Below are 15,500 nucleotides of genomic sequence, written 5' to 3'. Positions count from 1 at the left end.
CCCGTGACCATTAAAATTGTCTTCCCTGGGTGAAACCTTTGCAGGAGGACAGTAGTGCAAACATCATCTGCCCTGCCCTGGAGGAGAATGCTCCAGCAGGGGTAACTCACAACGAGCATCTTATTTCAGATTGGTACCTTTCATCCTTCCAGGTCGGGTGCTGTAAGTGCCACAGATCCCCACTTCTTGTTCTTGGCTTTCAAGGCATCACACGGCTCCTTCCTGCACCTCTTCCCTGATCTCCAGTCCCAACCCCATCCTGTACGCAGTGCTCCATCAACGCCAGCCTCAATCCCCCTTTCATCTCCTTTCACCAATGTCTCAGTACTTTCGTCCATGCTACCCCTCGTTCTAGGAACGCTCTTCCAGAATCCATTAACCAAGTCTCCACTCTTGCCTCATTCCAACCCGTCTCACTTCTGTAACACAGGCTACAAAAAAGTCTTTAAAAAATCAATACAAAATTCCATGCCGTTTTACTCAAGGTGTACACCTTTACCACCCCTCGCCCCTTTTGGGGTCTATTAAACCCACCATTTCCAGTGTAAACTCTTCAGAGAAGGAGCCTGCCTTTTTGTGAGATCCCTGTGAAGAGACAGTCTATTATTTTATAGCACACTTGTGACATTAGAAGAGAGTCAATGGGAGCTGCGGTTGTGTAAGGAATGAGGAATTGCTTAATAATAACAATACACTAAGCAGTTACTGTCAGAGGTCCAAGTTTTTTTGCTGCTGCAGCTGTGAGGTCAGTTTGCAAAAGTGCCACTAATTGTTAGCAGGAACAATATGGAGATATTATTACGTTTGTACACCAGGACATCATACATCCTGAAACACTTAAGCATGGCTCTGAGGGACATGGTCAGCTGATCCTACCTTTACCCAGAAGCAACGCTGACTAATAAATGTTTAAAAAACCTCAGACCTCATATCTGTGTTCAAAATGAGACCAATCCAATTCCTTACTCAGTCTCTACTCAGGCAAAACTCCCATGGGATCAAGCCCAGGACTGGACCAGTTCCTTCATTGGAAATACATATGGGATGGACCTGTTGGGGAAACTCCACAAAGATCTCAGAGTTTCTCCATCAGTCATTCTGACTGGAGAGTGGGCTTGATTTTGCCTGTGTGGAATGAGCCTCATTTCCAGCCCCCCAAATCCCGCAGATCTCCTGTTTTTCATAGGTTGTTGTGTAACACCTGTAATTTTATAGTAGGTAGTAGAACATCTAAATAAAAGCAGTTTACTTAGCCAGTAACTTTCTCAGCTCTCATTTTCACAGCTGAAGCTATTCGCATTTTCTCCTACATGTCCTCACATTTTTCTGCTTGATTCTCTGTTGAAACCATAATAATGGGGCTAATTCTTCAGTCTTAACTTCAAGGGGAGTTTAGCTTGAGTAAACTTCAAGGCTAGAACTCAATGGGAATTTTGTCTAATTAAGGGCTAGAGACCTGATCCTGGGAAGTGCAGAGCATTCTCAATGACCTTTGAATCAGTACCTTGCAGTAGACAGTTAGCCAGCACATGACTGCTTATCTGTAAAGCAACACTGGAAGGGAGGACATGAATGGCTCCCCCTGTACACTGGAGAGAATTTAAGGTCATGGTTAATCTAAAAAGACTTCCATGGCCCAAGACTACCGTACCTGCCTCTATCTCTGCAAACAGGGCCTTCTCCAACAGTAGCGTGCCATCAGAGTGGTGCTGCTTTACTAACTGTGGTTCTAGTGTATGGTTACCACACCTTTAAGAGCTGGAACACTGACAGAGTTCTAAAGACTTGGCAGCTGGAAGAAGCTGTAGCTGGAGTTGGTTGGAGATTGAACCCAAGAAAGTAGAAGAACTGGATGTAGTTTATAAACATAGACCTACTCATTGTGTTAACCGAGTTCGTTTTTCTTGTTACATTTTCATACTGTTATTCTGGTCTAATTAATGTCACTGTAGCCAATTAATAAAGCATATTTGGGAAAATGGATTTTGGGAGACATAACACTCAGGAACAATGGAGCTGTCCACAAAGACTATATCTCAGGAGAGCTGGAGACAGCTGTAAAACTCCTTTCCTGGAGAGACCAGGATGACCATGAATCTCTGCTTTTCACAGCAACCTGAAACCAATATAACTTACACCTCATTATCATTGGAGGAGGAAAGGGAACACTTCATTATATTGTTGCCCCTCTCCTGAGCAGTAACAGATATCCAGGGTTTGGCAGGTCAGTTTCCCAGTGGAGGACCACTGCTTTTACCTGGAATCTTGCATAAATAAAAATTACATCACAGCATGTCTTCCCAAGACTGAACACTTGCTCACACACTAAGAAAAAGAACTTGGAAGGCTGTATACAACAGCTTCATCTCGTGACTCCTGCTGTAATAATGTTCTTTAAGTGCTCCCAGATTCTATGGGTATGAGCATGATATAATAAATGCTTTTGTAGCTAGTAAGGAGAATTAAATAGGCCCAGGACCCGTAAGTTGCTCCTTGTGGATGGGCCCCTAGATGGACTGTGTGTGGGTGCAGAAGTCCACCTGTATGGAGCAGCTTGCAGGACTTGGGCCACAAAAGAGCCTTTTCAAAATTAGGCTGTAAGAAAGAACACCAGGATTAGGCCAAGTGCGTTGGTGGAAATTGGAGCCTTTGATGGTGAATTGCAAACAGTAGCATTATTATTGTTTACTTACAAGATTCAGTTGGAGTGGTTGAGCAAGGAAGGGAAGAAGCAATAAACCCAATGAGATTGCACAATTAAAAAGAAAAAGACAATAATATTATGGAAAAGGTGAATGGTGTGAGGTTTCTCAGTGTAAGCATTCTCACTGTGATAATTCCTCTATAAGGTATGTCTACACTTTGAGCTGAGTGTGCCTAGAGACTTGGATGGACACCTACTTGGGGCGACTAGCAGTTCAGGCACGCTCTCTTTCAAATAAAAAAATCAGACTCTACAGTCAGATCTACACATAAAACTTTTGCCAGTATAGTAATGTTGGTTAGGGATGTGATTTTTAAAAGACATTTTATACTGGGAAAAGCCCTAAGGTAGATGCAGTTATAGCAGCAAAACTGCTTTTAGTGGTATAGCTTACTTTGTTTGGGGAGGAGCCCCATAGCTAGGACATCGACGAGGGGAGGGGAGGACAGCTTTCATGACAAGACAAGCAGTTGTGGTTGCCTTCAGAAGTTCCTGTATTTAGTGAAATAAGGTAGTTCCAGTCAGCAACCTTTTTTAACCTTATTTTTTTCTTATTTCCTAAAAATAAGATACATATTTATGTGATTGTTCAGTATAAAAATATTCAAGCATTCAGAAAATGTGAAGATTAGAAATATAAAAGTATAGCTCTTAACATGAAAGTGCTGTGTAAGGTAAACTAAACTGTTCATGAAACTTAAGTTGAGTCTTTTTGGATAATGATGTCTGAATTCTTCCACAAAGACATCCAGGCTCAGTTCTGAAGCCAAATCACTTTCATACTGCATGAGAATTCTCCTTCTTTCGTGGGTCATACTCATCCTTTGGTGTGATAAAATTCTTTTCAAACAAGAAAAGGAATTCTCAAAAGTTGCTGTTTATACTCCAGACAACAAGAATGCTGATACACATTTCAAAAAGACATGGGAAAGCCGCCTTTAATTCTTTGGCTGCACCTAGAACTTCAATTTTTTCTTTTGCAATTTCTCTTACCTATCAGTGGTTTAAATACAGCCATTTCACCTTCTCAATATCTAATCCAGGCAAGTCAATCAAAGCTGTGATTCCAATTTCAAGAAGTGTGGAGAGCTGGTGGAATAGATTGCAGACACGCTTCTACGTAACTTGGAGTTCTTCTCAGGAAATCTCCTTTGGAATTCATCACTGGTTTCATTAATCAATTCATGATAAATCTGGGACCCCTGAGGCTCATTCACACTTTGGAATCCTGATAAGTGCTCAGTGACGATGAAATCTTGAAATTTCGGGAACAATACCTTGGCTCTTTTGGTGCCACATCTCAACGTTAACGTTTCATCACGTGCGCCTTTCAAAACAGGGTGCTTGGGTGACATCTCTGGAGGACTCTTCAAATGTCTCTCCCTGTTTTGAAGTTTGTCATAGGCAATAGTCATCAATTCGACTCCTTCCAGAAGGCGCATTAGTTCCTTTTGAAGGTAATTGTTCACAGGAGCAAACCCTTTCAAAATCAGGACTTTTCCTGCACCACCCTAGTATGCATGAAGGTGACATTGCACACATTGCTTACTGATACACCGTGCTTTGAAACGACAACACTCAAACATAGACAGCGCCTATAAATCCAGACGGCAGAATGAAGAAACTCTCACGTCAACTGAAAAATCATGATTTCAAAGCCATTTGGAATGCATGTAGTTTGTTTTTAATCCTGATACTTGGCACCTACACAGAACCTTTTACTGAGGGCCATAAACTGCTTTGCAAACATGAATGTACCAGGTTTAGGTAGAGGCAGCATAGACTAGTGGCTAGAAGTGAGATTCAATATTACTGGGTTCTAATCTATGCTCTGCTACTGTGTGAACGTGGGCAGTTCACTTACCCTCTCTGTGCCTCTGTTTTTCCCTCTGGAAATTGGGGAGACTAACCATTTTTGTAATGACGTTTGTGGGTGAAAGGTGTTGTATACTTGCAAAGTGTTAATTCATTATTAATTATTACAATGATAAGTCTTGCAGCACCCTTAGAGGGAAGTAAGTGAGCTACAGAGATGTTTAACTGTTTCTGGGGAGAAACATGACAGCTCTTAAGCAGTGCACAGCAACACTACACAGTGGCACAGGACAATTTCGGGTCATGCATGTCAAATTTTACAGAATTTTACAGAATTTCACCTGGACAGTTAAAAAGCCCATAAATCCAGATAGCAAATAGAACAATAAAGGTGGACCAGCGGCCAAACCTTAGACTGAAACACCCTCAAACTTCACACTTGTTTGGAATCCAGACCCACAGGTGATTTGAGCCACTTCCAATTCAAAGTATTGAGCCTGGAAACTTACGCCAGAAACAGGGAATACTAGGCCTCTATCTCAGGTGCTTACGTGGCCTCCATTACCACAATAGCTGAGCCTCACAATCTTTAATGACACACCACCACTGCAAGGCAGCGAAATGCGCCCATCCCTCATCTACAGGGAACTGAGGCACACAGAGGCTAAGTGACTTGCTCAAGGTCACACAGTACAGTTGTGGCAGAGCACAGACTGCACCCCAGCTCTCCCCAGGCCTAGGCCTGTACCCTAACCACTAGATCATCCTTTCTCAGCTACCCTCAGCCTCTAAACTGCCCCACTGCTGCTACTGACATGTTTGTTTCTGTGCTGGCTTGTGCTCAGAGCCAGTGCCTTTCCTAAGAACATAAGAACGGCCATACAGAGTCAGACCAAAGGTCCATCCAGCCCAGTATCCTGTCTACCGACAGTGGCCAAAGCCAGGTGCCCCAGAGGGAGTGAACCTAACAGGTAATGATCAAATGATCTCTCTCCTGCCGTCCATCTCCACCCTCTGACAAACAGAGGCTAGGGACACCATTCCTTACCCATCCTGGCTAACAGCCATTAACGGACTTAACCTCCATGAATTTATCTAGTTCTCTTTTAAACCCTATTATAGTCCTAGCCTTCACAACCTCCTCAGGCAAGCAGTTCCACAGGTTGACTGCACTGTGTGAAGAAGAGCTTCCTTTTATTTGTTTTAAACCTGCTGCCCATTAATTTCATTTGGTGCCCCCTAGTTCTTATATTATGGGAATAAGTAAATAACTTTTCCTTATCCACTTTCTCCACACCACTCATGATTTTATATACCTCTATCATATCCCCCCTTAGCCTCCTCTTTTCCAAGCTGAAAAGTCCTAGTTTCTTTAATCTCTCCTCATATGTGACCTGTTCCAAATCCCTAATCATTTTAGTTGCCCTTCTCTGAACCTTTTCTAATGCCAGTATATCTTTTTTGAGATGAGGAGACCACATCTGTACACAGTATTCAAGACGTGGGCATACCATGGATTTACATAAGGGCAAAAAGATATTCTCCGGCTTATTCTCTATCCCTTTTTTAATGATTTCTGCAGCATTGCCCACTCCAAACATTCAAAAACTATGAGTCTTCCCTCCCCCCATCATGAGCTTGCCTTAAAATCAGGAGATTAAAAAAAACCCACACTTGGGGTTCTTTTTATTTGCCTTCTCGGTTTTGAGCTCATGTTTTCAAGCTTCTTTATTGTAATTTAACGGGCGAGACTTGCTTGTTTTTAAATGAAAATTGAGCTTGTCGTGTAATCGCATCACTTTATACCTCATGCTCCCAGCAGGCTGGGAAAGGGAAGGTGAATCAACAGTGAAACGGAGCAGCCAGCCAGCCAGACCGACTTAAATCTTGGAAACAGGCTTCTGCCTTACTTTAAAATGCAAGCCGAGCAGAAACAACCTTAGGCAAGCGTGGCAGCTGGGCATCACAGGCAGATTGCAACACGCAGGGCTTTTCCACGAGGACTTCGGTGAAACATCTGTAGCTTTTTTTGGGGGGGGATTTGATGGGGTTCACACGACGTTCTGCCCACATAATGGGATTCTGGGTGAATGTTTTTGCGCTGATTCTTGTCAGGGCAAGATAAAGCGTGTATGGCAGAGAGGCTTTCTGAGCGGGAGCGGTGCTTAGTGCCGGGCTGGGGTGGGGCTGGCGAGGCAGCAGGCGGAGCTTTGTAGCCACACTCCCTTCATGAGAACAGACTTTCCAAGGGAGTGGCCGTGGACTCGCAGAGGGTGGGGTGGGAGGGGTTTGCTAGTTTGCATGGAGGATCTTGTGCAGCAGCATCACTTGTGACTCTGAGATTGCAGCTGCTGTTTTGTGATATTGTTGTTGTTTTTGCACTACCTCAGTGGGAGCCTCTCCGCTGGGGGGCGCTGCTGTTGCCAAAGTTTTCTTTGCAGGTACCGGGGAGCTTGGACTGTCTGACTGGGACCGGTGTATGCAAGGCTAGCATTCCCCGGAGCAGAGCCGTCTAGTGCTCTAGCCCCTGCTGCTGGAAGAGTTTAATTGTTGCTCTCCATGCCCTCTGTCAGCTGAGCGGATGGGGGGATATCTGAGGCTGTGAGGTGGGTGAGTACCTCCCTACTTTGCCTCCCAGCCCTAGGCATGCAGTAAGGGAAGGGAGGAGCAGTGCTTGTTAGTGACTTTGCACCATGAAGATGTTAGAAACTCGGAGGGGAATAGGATGTATTCTCTTGTTAGTGGGGTTGCTTAAAATCCAGATCTGATGGATAGCATTCAATATAAAGTGCCCTCTTTTTAAAAAGGGTTGTGATCCCTATGGGTTGAGTAAGCTAGGCACTGTGCCTTGCTCTGCTAATCAGAACCTGACATGTTGCATAATTCTATCACCAGTCATTTATGTGTTACCAGTTGCCAAAAGACCGTGGCCCACAAGTTCAGGTATGTCTTAATTTTTGGGTGCACTGGGCACCAAACTCTTCTCATCCTTCTTTAGTCCCCCAGAGCACACAAAACCAGCAATGCTTTTTGAAAATGTGATTGCATATCCCATTGCAGAAGTGCTTCCATCTTGCAAATCTGCTACCAGGGCATGTGATCTCATCTCTAGCCCACATGTGGGAGGTTAATATATTAGCAGAGTTACTTGAATGCTATGTTAAAACTCAACCTGCGTTTTTATTTTGTTTTGCATTGAAATATATATCTCTATTTCTCAAATCTAAGCTAGATGGAACCTTCTTAAACGCTCCAACTTCTCAGTCTACTTTGTTTTCTTAATTGTATTCCTGGTAATGTATTTGTGAGTATTAAAAGTATCAAGAGTGCACAGTGGAGAGACTGGTTGTGGAGGTGGATTCATACTTTATCTTGATATGGGGGAAATTCAAGCCTAATTCTGTATCTTGTGGCTCTGGATAAGATGTTTTTTCTAACTAACAGTATATCTTATGAATCATCCTCTGCATAACTGTATGGGGGATGCAATTCTAAGTATCTTATTGGAGACATCTATAGTAATAACGGTTGTATATGCAACAGACAAATAAATTTCCCCCCATAAGGATTGTTTAGAATCAGGTCAAAGGGTTTTCTCTTTCTGGATTAATATAGGAAAGGGGGTGGGTGGATGGGGGAACAAGCTATCCAAGTGTCTCATTGGCTGGGTGACAGTATTTGAAATTAGTAATTAGCCATCCTTGGTGGGAGGAGGGGTGGTCTCAGTGCATCCTTCTCTTGGAAATTTGTTTGATAATACCTGACATGAGTCATTTTGGTGCATTCTGAAGAGCAGTTATGTCTTTTGCCTTTGGAACTATGCGAACCAGGAAGAACCGTAGTCTCTTGCAGATCTGGTTTTAGCCATATCCGTAGAGCGGGATAAAGTCCTTTCCCTCTTCCCCCAGCTTCTCTGTCCTCTTTCCCATTCAGCTCGCACATTGGGATAAACATTAAATGTTTGAGAAGCCTTTAAAAATGGTTTAAAAGCATATTCTGCGCATTTTGTTGTGGGTGTAGTAAAAAAATGTGCATGATGGTGGGAATAGAGGTGGGGTGTCAGAGCAGGAACCTGTCATGTTGGAAAAATCACCCTCTTGGATCCAGGCTGAGACACACGGGGTGGGTGGGTGGGTGGGTGAGGGAAGCTTGTGCTGTCACTGCCTGTGCTGTGCCTATTATGTCAAGAGAGAACTTTATTCTCTAGAGCTGTCAATCTATCACACTTCACAAGCACCGAGACTCCCTTCAGCTCTTAACCTCCCCCACGCAGTAATTCTGCAAGGCAGAACTGAAAAGCGTTCGCAGGGTTATTTGGATACAAAATAATGAACAGGCATCTACTGGATTTAAGATAAAACCTCACCTGTTCAAGTTACCTTTATACTGTTTAGGGCCCTGCACCTTCAATCCTACCCATGAGGGCAATGTGGGCAGTACACGGGGCAGGAATCCACCCATCCAAAGCTGATTGCAGGATTGCCAACTCCAAACAGCCCAGAATCCTGAGCTAGGCCCCCAAAAAATCATGTATCGGGGAAATAATGAATATGGAGGAGTTTTTCTTTGCTTTCTGGGTCTTTAGGGTGCACTTAGCTCATGTTTTCAAGCTTTTCTCGACAACTATTTAGGCTAGAATCTTATTTTTTGTTAAATGGAAGCTGAGATTTTCATGTAATCACTTGACTCCAGGAGCTGGGACTTTAACAAAAAACACGAACTATCGCGAGACTCATGATAAAATCATGAGAGTTGGCGATGCTGCAATTGCGGGATCAAGGCCTTTAACTTTAAATACTTTGGTAGCTATGTTAATTGAAGCCCTGAATGTACAAATCTTCTAAATGGTCTTAGCCTATGAAAGTCAATTGAAAAGCCTCCTAAGTGGGAGAAGAAAACAAACACTTCAGTGCTTTTGAGAGGAAGTTATGTTTTGAAGGGGACTCTGGTATTGAAGCCTTTTGGGTTAAATTGTTCATTGAGATGCTAAGAAGGGTCTCTCGTTCAAAGGCCCCCTGATCCTGCAATCTGAGATGTGCAGGTGGACTTCTACATCCAACTGAAATTCCATTGGTGGGATGGATTTGACTGTAGGATCAAAGGACTGAATTTTGAATTGGCATCAAACTTCACTAAATTTGGGAGTACTTAGATCCAGGACTTTGGTGTCAGGCTCATTGCTAATATTTCCATGAACAAATCATTTTTCTTCGTGGATTATTACTTCATTTGTTTGAAAAAAACCCAGTAGAATGGAATGCTCACAAAAAATACTGGACTGACAAACTCTGGAGACCTCTATGTATGCATGATGAGGTACCACACTTCAAAGACAGCACATGGGCAAACTTCTCCATGCTCCCCTGCTTATGTACCCTCAGGCTGCACTGGAGGGGTCACCTTCATAGTAAAGTTCAGTCTCCCTCTCCAGTCAATCCAACCACTGCTTTCTCTGCTTAGGTTGCCAGTAATGGCACTAATTCCAATATGGAGACCTGTCTACTTACACACATGAAACACTAATTCATTTTGCAATGACCACTAACCAGTCAGCAGACAGTAATTTTGGTTTAGTGCTAGCCTGGGTGGATCTGAACCCATGACCTCAAGCTGAAAGATGTATCACATTATCAGTCCTCTGAGTCATCCAGGCTTCTGGTGACTTTAATAAATCTTACTTCTCAACATCGCTCTTCATTAAATGTGGATCAGATCACATAGCATTTCTTTCAGTACCAAGTAATTCCGGTTTCCATTTAGTTGGCCCGTCTGATAGTAGCTGCAGTCTTGACAATGCTGAACTGATCTTGAACTTTTGGACATTTACTGGTGCTTTTTACTTAACTACAGCTTGTGGGTGACAGATGTGGTATAGATTCATCTGGCTACTCCGTTTTGAAGATGATCTTAAAACTAACTTGTAACATGAAAAATGAGGTTAAATGAATATCACTGCAGCAAAAATACACTAAAGGGCAGCCTCACCGCTCATGGAAAACTGCTGAACTACTGTATTCAGTTTACAAAAACAACAAAGAGTCTGGTGGCACCTTAAAGACTAACAGATTTATTTGGGCATAAGCTTTCGTGAGTAAAAACCTCACTTCTTCGGATGCATAGAGTGAAAGCTACAGATGCAGGCATTATATACAGACACATGGAGAGCAGGGAGTTACTTCACAAGTGGCGAACCAGTGTTGACAAGGCCAATTCAATCAGGGTGGATGTAGTCCACTCCCAATAATAGATGAGGAGGTGTCAATTCCAGGAGAGGAAAAGCTGCTTCTGTAGTGAGCCAGCCACTCCCAGTCCCTATTCAAGCCCAGATTAATGGTGTTGAATTTGCAAATGAATTTTAGTTCTGCTGTTTCTCTTTGAAGTCTGTTTCTGAAGTTTTTTTGTTCAATGACAGTGACTTTTAAATCTGTGATAGAATGACCAGGAAGATTGAAGTGTTCACTTACTGGCTTGTGTATGTTGCCATTCCTGATGTCCGATTTGTGTCCATTTATTCTTTTGCGGAGGGACTGTCCGGTTTGGCCAATGTACATGGCAGAGGGGCATTGCTGGCACATGATGGCATATATGACATTATTCAGTTTGTGTAGCGTATCATCTGTATTCTTTCCCCCGCATTCTTTTTACTATGAGCATATACATTATTAATTATTATTATTATTAATTTAGTATTACAGTGCCTTGTACAGGCCCAACCAAGTTCGGGGCTCCAGGTGACAGGCACTGTGCACACACAGATAATGTCGCGTTTTACAGAGGGGAAAAATCCCATATTTAACAAATAGACATAATCTTAACCAGTTGCCGAAAGCCATTAAAATTCCAACCCATGTAGCAAGGGTTTCCTGTATCCCACAATTTCGTAGCCACAGAATCCATACCATGCCACAGAACTAGACTCCAGAACCTAGCTTTTCAGTCTAAACAATATTGTTTCGGACCCTGGTGGTTTTGAAGTTTACACAGATCACACTTTCAAGGTTAGCTGAGACCATGATGCCTTCATGCAGCTGCAGAAAACAATAGCTCTGTGTGACGTGAATTTCCTCGTTCATGTCAACGGGTTTTGACTCTGAACCCTAACGATGGCATAAATCTGAATGCTGCTGAGCATTTCAGCAGACGCATCCATCTAATTTGCTTATCCCTCTATCCCAGCTGCCCCCAGAACTCCATAGCAAGCTACTAAACTTCTCCCCTCATCCCCAACACCTTTTACTGTGCAGAGATGCACCATCAATACATGTGCAATATCATAAACTGAGACTGCAGGAGAGAGAAAATAAATTACATTTAATTTCAAAATAAATGTCTATTTTCTTATTTAAATGAAACTGCCAGAGAATTAAAACCAGGGACCTTACTACAGAATTGGGGTCCAACTTGTTGAGGAGTGCATGGGAAAAGCAATGATCTGTTTGCCCTCCAAAAGGGCTTATCTTATAGCCGGCAGACAGATCCCTGACGCCTAAGGTGGTTGCTTATTGACGCCTATTAAAATCCTAGCTCGGAACTCAGTCTTTGATAGGAACTCTGTGATTACCAGGTGCTGTAGACCAAGGGTATATCTGCATTGCAGCCTGGGTAGATAGACTTGTGTTAGCTCAGCTGGAAGTTAGCGCGCTAAGAATAGCCGTGTTGACATTGCGGCACCGGTGGTGGCTTGCGCTAGCCACCCAAGGTTGGATCCACCCAATCTCCTGGATGCGATCTCAGGCAGCTTATTTCTGGTCTCTACCCAGAGCCGTTATTGCTTTGGATATCTTCCTGGTTTGCCAGCATCTTAGAGTTTCTTCCACTGGAGCTACCCACAATAATGAAATTAATTGCACTGGGGTAAATGCATGTAGATATACAGAAGTCTTAGTCTTCTAACTTTCAGCTGTAGAACTAGACTCAGAGAGCAAGAGAGCACCACAGCCTGGTCTATTCCTAGTTATGCTTCGGTCAGGATACCTGCTGTCACTGAGCCAGTGTTTTACAGTCACCACTCAGATGAGAAAACATGTAATAATTGTATCTGATTTGGAAGGGATGTTAGCTTAGGTTTATGCCCTTTCCCCTAACCTCTTGGAAAGAGCTTTGACCATAAAACAATCTGGCATTCTTCCAAGATGGTAGGAAGTCTGGAGTGAAAGCCAAAGACAAAAAATTTGCAAATCTCTGGAGCTGACTTGGATACCAGTTCTGGATTTTCATCTAGCCTGGATGTGAATATTATACTTTTTTTTTTTTTTAAGACTGTAAAGATATTTACAAGGTCGCTGAAGGGTTCACAGCCCCAAAGCTGTAGCTATCTTTATTCTTGGGCTCACGGGGCCGAATTCCCTCCTCAGACACATGTGCAACTCCCATTTGAAATGGGACGTGCATATGTGAGAGCAGAGTTTGGCCCATAGTAAGCAATTTAAGAGGACACTGAAGTCTCTAAGCCACAGAGTGGTCCTTGTTTGACAGCAGTCCCATCTGGAAGGTCTTGCCTTCTGGAAACCATGACAGCATCCCTATCAGCTCAGTCCCTTTCCTTTATTTCAGCATGACCTAAGCTCTGTCACCTTCTCCTTTTGACCTGTTTAATATCTAGGCCTCTGGCTGTAGAATGGCTGCTTCTTTCCGCTATGGAGTGACCATCACTGGAGCTATCCTGCTGGTGACAGGAACACTTTGTTTTGCCTGGTGGAGCGATGGAGAGGTGGGACCCACGTCTAATAATGATGCTATGGCTGTGCCTCACGGAGAAGCCAAAGTGGTGCCGAACTCCTCCTCCTCTAATGCACTGCTCAGGTCTGTCAGCTTCTTCTGCTGTGGCATCGGTGGCATCCTCCTCCTCTTTGGGCTTCTGTGGTCGGTGAAAGCGAACGCTCGGGGGATGTCTCGACACTATCAGTACCACTTTTCCAGAGACCTACACTACTTCACCGTGGAACCTCTTGATAAAAGGACGTGCAGGTCAGTGCAATCTCTGCTACCAATGACTCTCCAAAGGGAAACTATTTTTTTTTAAACACGAGTTCTTTTAAACTGTAGTTTTCATTGATTTTTAGGATATCCAGGACCAGACAATAAGTAACTTACATGATTAAACTACCGTATAATAAAGCCGAGTGTTTATATAGGATTTGATATGTTCAAAGCACTGATCAAACTTAACCTCCCTCACGAAAGAGATGGGAGGGTTAGTTATGTACTATTTACTCCAGTGTGGCCAACTATCAAGATTTTTAATCACAAGTATTTGCTGTTTCTCTGAAAGCCCCAGCTGCTGGAATCAAGAGACTCTCACCCTTTCTTTCTTAGTAAGTTTCTAGCTTTCATGACTTCAGAGAAAAGCTTGAAAATGTGACCTGCGTGAACTCTAAAGGCTCAGAAACCAGAGAGCAAATAAAAGAATCCCTACTCATGGTTTTTAAGCCAAACCCATGATTTATGGGACCTGATTCACAATGTTTGGGGCTGGCAATACCTTAGTACATACCTCTTTCCTACTGTGGGCCACTAGGAGATTTTTTTCACTTGACCAGAGCTCAAAGAGCCGGGAAGCGAAGAAGACAGCTCTCTATCCCAATTCCACATTTTCCCGATGGCAACTCTAGTCCTTGATTATTTTAAAAGATAATATTCGGACTGCATTAAGACAAGGTAGAAATAAGCTCACTTTGTTGTGATGGATGCTGCTGCTCAGATATATTTGCCATTGACCACTTTGTGTCTGCAGTATATTTCCTCTCCACGGGCGTAGGACTGTATGCTCATTAGCATCAAAACTCCTGTAATTCCCTGTAGTCTCAATTGCTTTGTTCCCTTCAGGTTGCTTTGCAATTTGGCTCATGTTTGCTGCTGCTCCATAGCTGGTGTCATCAGGAAATGTGATTGTTTTTACCCTCGAAGGAACAACCATCAGACAGATTGTCTCTGTGACAGGTTTCAGTTTTTGTGTCATGACCCAACAAGCTGAAGACGACAGTACATAGATTCTTCTGCAAGTATCTGTGCAATTGAAACCTTCTGGCAGCGCACAACTGCCTCTTGTTTCACTTGCCTGCGCTTCATTATTGTGACAGGCACAGCTCTGCAAACTGCTTGGCAGTGTTGTGTGGCTCAACAGTGGTGTTTGAGAAACTATGGGATGCCATAAATGTTAGGGCTGGGAAAAAACCATTTGTGACATTCAACCTGATCATCCTACATTGGGTGGGGGCTTTCGCTTTAGGAACAGCTCTCTCAGCTGGTGCGAATCAGCGACTGAGCCTCCCCCAAATCCCATGGGAGTCTGGTGCATTGCCCAGTTGCTTAGTTGTGAGCCTTTTCCTTATGCCTACCCTCAACTCTTCCCTCCTAAACTTTAGGGCAGGGCTGGAAGTGTACCACTGACTGCAGCAGATGTTGATTTCCAGGCACATACCACCAGCAGGAGCATGTGGCCTTTCAATACAATAGGAATTGCTGGGCCTTGCTCGTGACGTAACCAAACCTAGCGTCCTTCAGGCCAGCTGGCTCTGCCCATGTGCGCACTGATCTCAGCCACCATTCTTGCAGCACTGTATGCAGAAAGATATTTCAAGACGCTGTCTTAGTAATAGTGGTGGGCATCTCAGCACAGCATGTGGCAGTGGTTTTCATTGACTTCACTGTCCGTACAACTAATCTCAGTCAGGGCCGGTGCTACCAGTAAGGCAAACTAGGTGGTTGCCTAGGGTGCCAAGATTTGGGTGTGCCAAAAAGCGGTGCCCCCAATTTTTTTTTTTTTTTTTACAGCGTTCCTGGGCCGGGCTGCCAGCAGCGCGCTGACACGTGCGGCTCAGACTCCTTCTCCCAGCGCAGCAGTTTCTCCACTTCTCCCACTTCCTAGGCTTGCGGCGCCAATCAGCTGTTTGGCGCCGCAAGCCTGGGAGGGGAGGAGAATTAGAGTGGGGGTGGCGTGCTCAGGGAGGGGGTGGAGCAGAGGTGAGCTGGGGTGGGGAGC

The 15,500-nt window shown here is 43.8% G+C and overlaps 1 protein-coding gene across 5 annotated transcripts in view; it reads left to right on the top strand.

Moving 5' to 3' along the window:
- Window positions 1-6,401: 6,401 nt before the first annotated feature.
- TMEM61 (transmembrane protein 61) overlaps window positions 6,402-15,500 on the top strand; it is a 15,282-nt gene continuing 6,183 nt past the window's right edge. The window contains exons 1-4 of one of the 5 annotated variants that reach the window (XM_034780011.1): window positions 6,402-6,527; window positions 6,961-7,125; window positions 7,415-7,462; window positions 13,122-13,486. In XM_034780011.1, the coding sequence (XP_034635902.1) occupies window positions 7,421-7,462; window positions 13,122-13,486 (407 nt within the window). In that variant the 5' untranslated portion in view covers window positions 6,402-6,527; window positions 6,961-7,125; window positions 7,415-7,420. Of the gene's footprint in view, window positions 6,528-6,812; window positions 7,130-7,414; window positions 7,463-13,121; window positions 13,487-15,500 lie in introns of those variants that run through there. The other 4 variants (XM_034780009.1, XM_034780010.1, XM_034780013.1 and 1 more) reach the window with 4 other exon arrangements.

The sequence above is a fragment of the Trachemys scripta genome, chromosome 8 (genome assembly GCF_013100865.1).
Source record: "Trachemys scripta elegans isolate TJP31775 chromosome 8, CAS_Tse_1.0, whole genome shotgun sequence".
NCBI classification, from domain to species: Eukaryota; Metazoa; Chordata; order Testudines; family Emydidae; genus Trachemys; species Trachemys scripta.
Note: the sequence above shows the minus strand (reverse complement) of the source record. Positions and strands in the feature narration are given on the sequence as shown.